This window comes from Ursus americanus, chromosome 20 (genome assembly GCF_024610735.1).
Source record: "Ursus americanus isolate L20-20 chromosome 20, mUrsAme1.1.p, whole genome shotgun sequence".
Taxonomy (NCBI): domain Eukaryota; kingdom Metazoa; phylum Chordata; class Mammalia; order Carnivora; family Ursidae; genus Ursus; species Ursus americanus.
In genome coordinates, this window is record NC_142146.1 from 10,225,185 (window position 1) to 10,237,581 (window position 12,397).

A 12,397-nucleotide genomic window follows, 5' to 3' on the forward strand; every position below is an offset into this window, starting at 1 on the left:
AAAGCAGCTTATAATAAGCAGCAGTGCTGCTTCCCAGGGGGACCTTGCACTCAGCCCCTCGGGTGGCCAGAGAGACCCTAGTCCACCTGGGACGCAGGCACGCCGTGGGCCCAGTTCAGACTTGCACAGGATTCCCATTCACTTTGCTAAAACAAATCCTCTCGGGCTTTCCTTTTCTCTCCAGATAATCTGTTTTGCCAAACGCCTGCCTCCCGCACACCCCTATTGTCACTTTGCTTCGATATCAATGTACACAGAGCTGACGCGTTTCTTACTTACTTGTCCTAAAGCAAATGGCAGAATATGATTTCTTTCTAGATTTTGATATAGAATAAGGCCTAATGGAAGTCTCTCTCCCACTCTAGGCATCTTTTGAATCTCTGGTATACAGTGTTTTGCAAGCAATGTCCATGTTCCAAGGGCTTGAATCCACCTGTGTGGGAGGGGGTGGGAGAGATCCTTGAGGATGTAGTTTGAGAAAAGCTCAGAAAGGCCGTTGATACATCCCTCGGATAACACTCTAACCACCCAGATCGTAGGGCCTGGCACCTTACAGAGGGGACAAGATCATCCTCTGGCTCCTATTACTAATACCTTCATCCTTACCTTTGATGTTGGATCAAAGAAGTCCCCTCCTGACCTCTCCCTGTGAGTTCTCCCTACGTTGTGATTTGCAATATGTAAACAGAATTTTTTTGTCAACAATATCAGTCAGAAAGATGGGAATGCTTTGTCTTTCTCCACTCGTGCTTGTACTCATGGGAGCTGCCCCAAACAATGCAGCCTAAATCTAGGCATAAAGAGAAATCCAGCATCCAGCTGGGTCCCTGGCACAGTTTGCCCTCTGAGCAGCCAATATCATTAGTCTCCCATTGTCAATGGCCACGTATGTTCTGGCGTTGGGCCAGCTCGGCGTTGGGCATGTGGCAGCTGTTTCTCTGTACAGGGCCATGGCCACCTGATGGCAGAATGCTGATTTGTGGGGATTCAGTCATGGCCTGGACTTGAACCCTTCCCTTCTGGCTTCCAGGATACCTGTGAAGGAAGGAAACTATATGGATTAAGGTCTCAGGAAAACACCAGAATCCACACCCTCGTGAACACCCATTTGTGGATCCTGGTTTGGTTTAAAGACAGCCATGTGGTTAGAGCTTTTAAAGAACATTGTCTGGAAGGAGAGCCTGTGCCTTACCCAGCGCTCAGTGAAAAGAGTCCATCGATTCCTGATGAGTCAGCTGTTTGAAAAGGCTTATACCAAGTTCTAGCTCTTCCAGGGACAAAGAAGCCCGCACACCTCCTCTGTGTGAGTGCTGTCCCATTTGGCTCCAACCACATTAATAGGCTAACAGGACAAGCTGGCCAGCCCAGGCCCCTGAGAGGGCCTGCAGGAAAGGACTGGATCCCTCCTGATAGCCCTGACCCACCACATCCCCCCCGTCTCATGCCTTCCTCCCTTTGTCGTTGTCTCTGGCCTATTGCCTTCTTGTCTTGTCTTCAGACTTCCGTTTGATGCTACACCTGGGTCTTGACCCCTGGACAGACCCCAGCCTGACTTCCCTTGGTCAGGACCCCAAGTCCTTTCCCTCTGACCAGCACAGCACCATAGGCAGGGCCAGCCCGGGGCATCAAGAGGTGATACATCCGGGTGACAAGGGTCAGCCTCTCCAATGCTCCATGCAGTGTCTCACCCTTGAGGGCTAAGCCCATGCTTCCTCCCCACCGCTGGCCTGCACTTAGCCCCAGTCCCCTGTGGTGAAGGAGTCTATGCTACCACCACATCCCGGATTTAGGGCCTAAGGGGGACTGACCCTGGCCAAGGCTGCCATATTGCACAACCACTGACCTAGAATCCAGAGTGAGCAGTGCCCCCTGGGTCATGCAGCATGATGACTGCAGTTCTAGCTGCCCACGAGGCCATGTGGAGAAGGGACAGAAACAAGTACAGGTTAAGGAGCAGGCCCTGTGTTTGCCCATCTTGTGTTATTTCTTTTACCCCTCACCACAAAGTGTGGATGCAGGTATTACTGAACCCATTTTATTGATGAGAAAACTGAGGCTAAAGCTTCACCATAAGTTGCCTAAGGCCTCACAGCTTGTGACTGTGGAACTGGGAGCTGAATACCTTTCTCCTCTTCCACAGGCCCTGATCTAGCTGCTTCCTCTATAAAAGGAGATTAGTGGACTCAGCGTCTCTCAGGCCTAGGAATGCACTCTCCAACGCAGTGGCCACAAGACACAAGTGACTATTCAAATTTAAATTAATTAAAATGAAATAAAGTTTAAAATCCAGCTCTTCCATCACACTGGCCACATTTCAAGTGCTCAGTAGTGCCTCTGGCTGGCGGCTACTGTATTAGGGCAACATTTCCATCACCCCAGGAAGTTTTATTACGCAGCATTGGTCTAGGGTTGAGATAAAGAGGAAGGGATAAGCAAAGGGCATAAATGCAGAAATGTGCCTCGTCACTGGCCAGAGCCTGAACACGAAGAGGCAGGCCAGGTCTTGGCTCTTGGGGACCTCACAGAAGGTGGCCCTCCCATCTTTTGACCAGCTCCCCCCCCCATGCTTATCTGCATCACTGCCAGATCTCCACTCCAGGGGTTCCAACTCATGGGGTCTGGAGTCAAGCCTGGGCATCTGTGTACTTGACCTGAATCTGCCCTGGTGAGGCCAGCGGGCTGCAGGCTTAAGGATAGCCTCTTTCTGTCTCGAGGAAGCCTCCCTGACCTCCACCCGTGGAGGCTGTAACCCTGTGGCTCCAGGCAGTGCCTCCCCCTTTCTCCAATGACCTGGACCCCTCTGGCTCAGGGTGTAACTATGCAGAATCCCAGAACACTGCAGGCCCTGCTGCTTGTGGTTAACTGCGAAACCCAAACTCAGTCCGTCCCCATGCAGACAGGAGTTCTCATCAGTTCTCTTGAAAGAAATCCGAATGTCATCGTTCTTTTTTTAATTTCCTCCCTTATTGTGTTGTTCTGCGCCAGTGGGGAGGGGGGGGGGTCCATGCCATCCAGTTTTCAAAGCCTTATGATGCAATATCCTAAAAGCCTGTAGTGCAGGGCTTATAATTCATTTAATGCCTGTCTCTCTACGCGTATATATACACAAAGTTGTCTTCATAATAACGTGGTGATCCTATTGATAATAACCGTGATGACAGCAGGGGCCAGGCTCTTAGGATGTGTCCGGTGACCAAGAGGCATCTCTCTGTCCCTCCTCTATCCCTACTTCTCTCAGCCTTTTCTCTTATGTTTCTGTCCCTTCCTCCCTCCTATTTGCTCTCTCCTTTGATAGACCTTAAGTCTTTTTCATTTTTTGTAATTACTGGATTGAATTTAGTATCTATGCCTGACCCTGAAAATACAAAGCAAAGCTTTGTCTCCATTATCATTCAACCTCTCCCTGTTTTATGGAATAGCCTCCTTGGGAGCAAAGACCATTTTGGAGCCCTGGTCAGTGCCTCAGGGAGCCTGCGCTGTTGACAGTGCTGATAGTCCTAGCTATCACAGCGACAGTTAGGCCATTCCAGGAGATGTAGGGAGCATGTCATGCTGCAGCCCACACGGGGTAGGAAGCGACTGCGGAGGAAGGTCTCACAGAGTAACTCACGATCACGCTGTGTGTTTTGCCCACAGTGTCAGAGCCGGCTGGTTCAAATGGCAAGTCCTGCTGGGCCAGAGCGCGTGAGGCCAAAGGGGGAGTGTTCCCAGGCTTGCGACACGGGCTCGGCACAGCACGGAGAAGGCATGGAATCACATCAGCTTGGGGCCAGACAGACCCCAGCTCAGACCCTGCCTCTGCCCCCTGACCAGCCTTGTGCCTGGACAAGTTATTCAACCCCTGCCTCAGTTTCCTCATGCGCACTCTATCAGATTGAGTGACAGAATGCATTTGTTGTCCTGGCTCAGCAATAGAGCATAATAAATACTCTAATTTTGACTAATACTCATTGAGTGCTTTTTGTGTACCAGGCATGACACTGATCCTTTTACATGAGGAAACTGAGGCATAGAACAGTTGAAGTTCCCCCACCGAGATCCCACAGAGCAGGAGGAAGAGCTGACATTGACGCACTGCCTAACACACAACCCTGAAGAGTTGAGGCAGGCCTTTTTCAAAGCTCTGATTCGCAAGCTCATCTTTGCAAGACTTTGCTGGCACACTGATGTTCCTGGACCATGGATTCCACCAACCATCCCTGGCCCCCCTGTGCAGACGTGCAGACACTAGCTCAGGCTAGCCCTTTCTGATATTATCAGCCCTGCTTCTTCCGTGGACATTAGGGTGGGTAAGAGGAAGGGAAGGAAAGCAGAGGTCATGGGTGAAAACGAAAGAGTGGGCACAAAGACCCAACAAGGGTCATGAGCAAATCATTGACTCAAGAAATCCCATCACTTCCCAGGACCCACGGAGGGTGAACTAACTGGTGAGTAAACACATTATCGTGGCGCCATCTGCTGGGAAATATGTTTATTGCAACGAATTTGAGGCCAAACTTGGTGTGGGTCTCAGAACTGGGGCTTTTCCATCCTGGCTGGAGACTGGGCCAGCGGTGTCCTGAGACCTACTGAAGCCAGACCTTGGGGTCTTTTGTGATCATCAGGGTATAGTTTTCTTGTAGTGTGAAACAATGGCTTGTCTGAAATAGAGTATAAAAGTCTCTCACAAAGAACACAGATTCCATCTTCCCTGTTAGAACCAGAGGGACTTTTCATTTCTTAGTGTTGGCTTTGGTAGATGGGGAGCATTTTTGTCCCATAAAAATGGACCAGGCTACCACTTAAAGATGCATACAGACAAATATAAAATACCATGTGACCCACTGTAAAATGAAATATTAAATATCATTTTCCCCTTTTGTAAACACATATTCAGTGATTTATAGTGAGAAGCTTGTAGATATAAAAAAAAAAAAAAAAGCAAAGTCAGGGCATAGAAAATGGCCCCATAATGCACCTGGCAATAGATTACCAGTTCCCTAAGGGCCAGACCTCTGTCTAAAGTCCTGTAAATTCAATCACAAACCTGCGACCAAGGATCACACCCAAAAGACCATTCCTGCCTTCAAGGAGCTCATGGTCTTTGGAAGAATTGACAAGTTGTAGTAGGACTGTAACGGAGTGTGTGGAATTGTGTGTGGGATCACATAGAAAGGAGACTTCTCACCAGACCACAGCGGGATGAGTGCCAGGGGTATATTCCCTGAGTACACAGGAGTTTGCCATAGAAGGATTTTTTTCTTCATTTTTTAGTAACTTCACTTGACCATTAGATTTGCTCTCTGGTCCCTCTGGCAGCTGTTCATCCTCTGTTAAGGATTTAGCAAAATCGTAGATGGCTCCCTGAGTACCCATCCCCTTGAAAACCTTGGTTTTCAGGACACGAGGGACAGGCTGCATGCTTTCTTGCCCTTGGAATAAAGGGAGTGGCACTCAGCTGAAAGCCACTTGTGTGTGTGTGTTAGCTTGGCTGTCCTCCAGCTTAGACCTTGGCCTCCATGATGTAAGGGAGGATGATGGTGAGCTCTTCTTCTTTCTTTCTCTTGCTCTTCAATTTTTTTTAAAAAGATTTTTTAAAGATTTTATTTATTTACTTACTTCACAGAGAGAGAGAGACAGCCAGCGAGAGAGGGAACACAAGCAGGGGGAGTGGGAGAGGAAGAAGCAGGCTCCCAGCGGAGGAGCCTGATGTGGGGCTCGATCCCAGAACGCCGGGATCACGCCCTGAGCCGAAGGCAGACGCCTAACGACTGAGCCACCCAGGCGCCCCTCTTGCTCTTCAATTTTATCCAAGAAGTTAGTGGAGGAAAAAAGCCAGGCACTTCTGAAAAGCCATCCTTGTAGCCCACCCCAAACCACACTCACCGCACCACAAAGCTATACTAATTCCCAGTTCTGTACCGGTTACTGCACCACCATTAACAGGCCATAACAACTGCTCTCAGTTGCCCAGTTTCTTGGAGACATCAGGCAAAAACCAGATGTGTGCAACAGAGTGCATTCAGGCACATGTAAGCGTAGAGGAAGCCCAGGACCCCCAGCCCAGCTCCGTGTAGGGCATTTTCCATAAGCCAAGGCCTATGCGAACTGAATGCACAGAGAATCTCACGGAATTCATAAAACCGGGAGAGCTCGTCTGCCCTGAGGCCATGTTACCCTGTGAGTGCTGTATGGAAAGGCAGGTCTGGAGACCCCTCATCTCTCTTCTCTTTTCACAAGGGTGAGAGGCACATGGGGACCTTGGGTACACATCTTAGAGGTTCCATATTTATTCTGAAAACCCATCTTCCTCCAAGATCAGCCTCCCCTCTGTGGGGGGAAGTAGAAGCAGTTTGCTATAACTCTGACCCAGAACCGACATGTACCACCCTCTCCAAAGACAGTGTGCCAGAGGGCCTATATTTGAGGGCTGCTGGCTCCTGGTCTGGCCTACAATGATGGGAATACTGGACCTTGAGCCTCAGCCATCTCTGTTTTTTCTCAGCCTGGTCAACCATCCTTCAGGGGAGGCTACTGGGTACATCTTCTGCTCCCCAAATTCCAGCCATGAGGCTCAGCCTTGTCACCCAAACATCCTGATGCTGGTGTTACTCTTTTTCACGGTCATTCTCAAATGTCTTTTTAAAGCTCTCCCTTGTTACACATTTCCTGTGTGCAAGGGCAGAGCTAAGTTTCCACACCTCTCAGGGAATTAAGTCATCTGGCCTCTTCCTGTTTGATGAAACTCTTTAACATCGAGCTTCAAATTCTTCGTAACATTCATAACATCTGTATGGGTTGTTTTTTTTTGTATGTCGTGACATATATGTGTGATACAATTCAAACATGTCTCCTGCCCATCCTTTGAAATCTCCCCTCCACCACTTCTTAGGTAACAGTTTCTTTTCCCTTCCTTAATTCAGACCTCCGTGGGAATGTGTTGCAATAGTTGTAGGTTTGTGACGGGCCATGCTTTGCTCACGGATCTGTTGTAGCGTTGACGTTGTGCTGTAACTTTTCTGTTTGGGCTGCCCAGACTCGGGTTTGGAGGTCTTCGGGGGCAAGAAGCTTTCCTTTTTGAGCACATTTGGCCTAGGAAATGCTGCCGGGAGGGTGGCTGGATAAAAGACTGTCAGCGGCCACTACCCGCTCGGTCTCTGACGCTTTCGGGTAGGCCTGACCAGCTTGCAGTGGCATCCACAGGGCACCCACTGTTGGTGCCATCATACAGTGCTGGGCACTGATCTGCAGCGTGGGAAAAGCCAACACCATCGAACATGCCTTCTCCATGCTGTGTCATCTACCAGAAAGCGGAAGGCGTCCCTCCCGGTGACTGTGCCCCTCAGTCCCCGCTCTTCCCCTCTTTTCTCTCTGCAGCAGTCCCCGTCTGCGTTCTCACTCCCCAGAGAGGACTCCCTGAAGACGCCTTCCCTGGAGACTGCGTCAAGGCCGCCGAAGGGCCAGGGTCAGCCACCGCGGGAGGAGGCGGCCTTGTCCAGCTGGAGGAGCACCGACAGGCTGGACGAGACAAGTAACGGTTTTAAGCGGCATCTGGTTGGTCTGTGGGTCCTGGGAGTGCCGCTGGGAGGCTGCTTCCCGGTCAGCTACTCCTCCCTCCCTCAGCCCGAGTTGGTGTGGCCCATTTGAGACAGCCAAGCCACCAAGTCACGAGGCGTCTAGTGCCGCTCACATGTATAACGTGGTCGTGTTTTCCACCGGGCAGTTTTCTGGCTGAGACCTGTGAGACAGTGACGGGCTCCTGGGCCAGGGCGTTACAGTGCCTCGGCTGCACGGCCACACTTCAGCTTCCTGTTCCACGTGGCCCGGGAGAATATGTCTCATGCAGGCCAGAAATGCTAACCCAACCCAGCAGGCTATTTCCGTGTTCAGAAGGACTTGGGTCCCAGCAAGGGTTGGTTTTAAGAGTGTCCTTTTTGAACCCTGACATAGTTAGGGTAATACTCGCTCCTATAACAAAGAAACCAAACATTTAGGTGGTTTCATGTAATAGTTCTCAGCACACACAAATGCAATACAATGTCCTGGCTGTGGGAGGCCTTCAGAGGCCCGAGGCTCTGCTGTCCTCTATGGCCTCTGAGTCTTCTGCTGGGTCATTCACATGGGCCAGCAGATGGAGGAAGAGAGAACAGAGAAGTCAGTGCACCTGCTTCCTAACCAGCTCTGCGGGACATGGCCTACACCGCTTTCCCTCCCAGACACAGGCAAGAACGAGTCACACAGCCCCACTTCAGTGCAGAGGGCCTGGCCCATGTCCTGGCTGGACGCATCCAGCAGCACAGCTCTGCCAGGACAGGGACGAGTCTTTGATGGACAGCTGTCACCCCACTGCACCTGAGGATGACACGTTGCCCGTTCTTCCCACTCCTTCTCCTAGAATGTCCCGCTCTGCGTAGAGCACTTGAACTCACCTCTCTAGAGACTCAGCATCCAACACACAGTCCGTTATAAACCTGTCGAGTCGTGTAATCCTTCACAATGAAGAGGCTCAAATTAGCTCAGTGGCTTTCCCAAAGTCACACATCCAACGGCTGTGAGGTGCTTGCAGCCACGTGGGTAAGAGCCAAGGGCCGTGAAGCCCCCTGCTCAGGCCACCCAGGTCTCTTGGGCTCCATGACTGACTGTCTAAGTCAAGTCAACACGCTCACTGCACCCTGGCACAGGTCTGTTCTTTCCTCACCTGGCTACACGTAACGAAAGCTAGGCACATTGTCCTCACAACAAGAGACCCAAAAGGATTCTCAACTCCCACTGTAGGTCAGATCTAGAATCCTTTTCTGAACAACCACAAAAATTAGCAGCAAAATATTCATCTTAGAAATATGCTTTTAAAGATTGTGCTATCGTTTCTACTCTCGCAGGGAAAAGATTGAACTAACAGCTATTGAAACAAATTCCATTGTTCTCACGGTGCAAAGAACCACAAACCATGCGATGTTTTTAACAGTCATTCTAAAAATTTCCCAAAACAGCCCATTTCCGTGTGAACCTTTTAGTAGAACCATTGCTGGAATCTAGAGATTCTGTGAGCATGTTCCTTATTTATGTGTGCGGTTTGGGCTTTGTTTTTGAAGTGCAGTTTTCCATTCTACATAAGCTTTTCTTTCCTTTCCTCCTGCTGCCCGGCGTCTCTGTTCATTCATTCGTAGGCTTTCTTCCTTTCTTTATCTCTCACCAGAGACTGAAAGTTCCTACAGAGAGGGGACTCTAAAACTCCACAGGCATATGTTTATCTTCAATAAACAATAATAACTACCCTTTACAAATCACTGTACCATGTGCAGGGTCCATCTGCAGGCACTACTTTATTCATTCCTCCAGTAGTGCTGCTAAGCATTGCCATCCTCTCGTGCGGTAGACAAGAACCTTGAGGGACCATGAGGGTGGATGACTTGTTCAAGATCCCAAGGTTAATGGGGCCAAACGCAAACATCATGGCTCCCATTTTCAGGCTTTTTCAACTAGTGCATGATAAGTGTCCCCCCTCCATAAAAGCAAACAAATAAACACCACAACAAATAGCCTTTCAAAATTCACACTTACACACTGATAAGTTTAGAGGAGATTATAAAAACTTCTGGAAAACACTCCATTTCACAGAATGGTTCCCTGCTGAATTAGGACCATTCCAAATAAAGTTGGAAACGGTTTTGATTTTCAAAACATGATTTTTTGTTACCTAATTTTCTGTAAAATAAAGCACTCATATATTTTATCTGTTGTATATAAACATAAAATTTAGTTCAACAATATCACACACAGAAAAGATTTTGCACTCTTCTCAAAAATCCATGCATCTCTCAGGTTGGAGATTTAAAATTACAAAACTCTAAAGCACTTGTGTGGAAAACCTCTGGTTTTTCTGAGGAACACTTGGCCTTGACATGCTAAAATGTGCAGGCCAACCCCCCGGGTCTTGAGGGGTGTCTGATCTGTTCAGCAGGAAGCAGATTATTCTCAGGGGGATCGCACAGTCTCAGCAGAGCAGAAATGTAGAAGAGAGGAGACCCAGAGGTGGAGGTCACCTTGGGTTAATGGCCACTAGGCTGTTTTCCGCAGTTCTGTTTATGCCCCGGGGGAAAGCTTGCTTCCAGAGCCTGTTAATTCACGGTTGGGGTCAGCTGGAAGGACACTGTGGGCTGAGTAAACCACAGCGGGTCCACTTTGAGTCTCGGCAGAGCTTACAGCAGTCAATGGATGGCTCCCCAAACATGTTTCCACTCGATAGACCTTCACTGAGCATCTGCTGTATGCACACCATGTACCCAGTGCTGGGAAATAACCATCAGGGGACAGCCCCTGCCCTGAAGTTGCTGACCGGTTGTTGTCCGCACGGTCATGAAAGAGAAAGAATTTGGACAAAGGAGAGAACAGAAGGACGCAGGGTCCCCGATGGATACTCCCGGAGGACCTAGAGAGTGTGGTAGTGGAGCCTGAGGACAGCTTTGAGCAGTTCTGACCATGCATCTTGACAACCAGGTTTTCACAGGGGTGGGCACACAGGGAGGCCACTCTGCTTTTGTGGAGATAAAAGTTGGTCAACTTCCAGCTTCCTCAGAGGAACGTGGTGAACTGGGATTGTAAAAGGCAGAAGAGAGGAGCCAGCGACAGACTGAATCCCTGCCTTCCATGTAGCAGGTGTCGACGGCAGGTGCACGAGCACGTTTATAGCAGTCAGCCCAGGAGCCAGGCACAGAGTGGCCTTCGCAGAGGCTTTCCCGCCGTGGCTTGTCTCCCATGGCCCCAGGAGAGGTGGCAGACAGACAGCAGGGCTCATTGAGAGCCTCACATCAAGAGTGTAGTCTGACCCCTGCAGCCTGTGGATGCCCATGTTCACTAACAAGTAGTCTTCACACGCCCAAGACAGGTTCCAGAACTGCTCGGGGACTGGAGGTAGAGCAGCGAAGAAGACGCAACCTGTGGTCAGTGTTGTGGCGGGGCAAGGGCGATGGGGGTAAACAACCAAGAAAATAAACTGTAGTATAGTTTAAGTCTTTAAAAATGAAAGCTTTTTGGCAAAGCCCAGAGAACAGAGTAGCCTAGCTTCTTAAGGAAAGAAGGCCAAGAATGTGCCCCTGAGGTGGGCTCTGGTCCCTGCCTTCCGCAACACCTGACCCACAAGATTGGGACATGGCAGTGGGAAAATGCCGGCAACCTAGAACCCCTTTGTCTCAGAAGACCGACCATTACCACCACAACAGGTAGAGCCCGTTACATGTAAATAGTAATAACACCCTCGTTAGGCTCCCTTCTGAATGTGTCCACGGCCAATGAAAGCAGTGTCGCTGTGCTGCAGAATCGTGACTACAGGATAGGTCGACACGTGTACCTGTGGATGGAGCAGGGGCAAATAATTGTATAAGCCAACTCAGCAGGCCGAAGATAAAAGGGCTGAGGGGTAGCAGACAGTATGATCGAGGCTTTACGTAGGTTGTCTTATAAAAATCCTCTGACCGCCACGGAGAGTCACACTGTCCCTATTTTTAGGTCAGGAAACAGGCTCAGAGGTGCTCTTTGACCAAGGTCCCTTGCCAGGAATCATAACAGCTGGGGCTCAGTCCTGGATCTGCCTGAATCCAAAGTTATTGTTCTTCTCCCTGCCCTATAGCAGCCCAGGGATGGGGAAGGGGGAAAGTGCTATTAATTCGTCTCCTGCTCTGAGCGGGCCCATGTAACAGGCTTGATGGGTGTCACCTCACTTAACCCCCATACCCAGCCAGGGAGGGATTAGCTGTGCCCCTTTTGCCAATGAGAGTACTGAGGCTGAGAGGCTCCCAGAACTTTCCACCCAGGCCCCAACTCCACAGCCTAGGCTGGAGAGGTCACTGAGATCCAGCCCCTTGTCGTCATCAGGAGGAGGGCCCAGCCATGGGCATGATCAGCCAGAACCCAGACTGGGTTGTGGAATGAGCCAAACAGGCTGTCACAGCAGGGAACTCAGGGAAGGAGGAGGCCACATCTGGGCAGGGAGACAACAAAGTGCTCTAGGAAAAGGGGAACCAAGAAGATGAAGTCTTTGAGAGGTCACTGGAGCTTTGCCGTGTGGGGATGGTGGTAGGGACAGACCCCGAGGATAGAGGGAGCAGCCAGGGGAAGGCAGGACCCAGGCCCTCATGCTTCCAGGAGAACCATGCTTAAATCAGCCCCCACTGGGCTCAGAATCCTGGAGGAAAGGAAGCCCCACTCTCCGACTCAAGAAAAAAGGGAACTTCGATGTCCTGCCAGCCTGGCCTGCAGTCAGACAGCTGAAGTGCCACTGGGTCTCTGAGCTGAAAATGCGTTCAACCAACAGCTGGATTCCCTGAAGGCTGTGGTCGCACAGCCATCCTGGCAAGGACAATGCTCTGTGCACAAGGCTGCAAAACACCGATAACTTTAATTTCATTTCATGAAACAGTCA

At 50.0% G+C, this 12,397-nt stretch overlaps 1 protein-coding gene across 3 annotated transcripts in view; it reads left to right on the top strand.

The window, feature by feature from the left end:
- Positions 1-12,397, top strand: part of MYRIP (myosin VIIA and Rab interacting protein) — a 354,858-nt gene that overhangs the window by 280,640 nt on the left and 61,821 nt on the right. For all 3 annotated transcript variants that reach the window (XM_045798182.2, XM_045798184.2, XM_045798183.2), the window contains exon 9: positions 7,357-7,510. In XM_045798182.2, the coding sequence (XP_045654138.2) occupies positions 7,357-7,510 (154 nt within the window). The remainder of the gene's footprint in view (positions 1-7,356; positions 7,511-12,397) is intronic.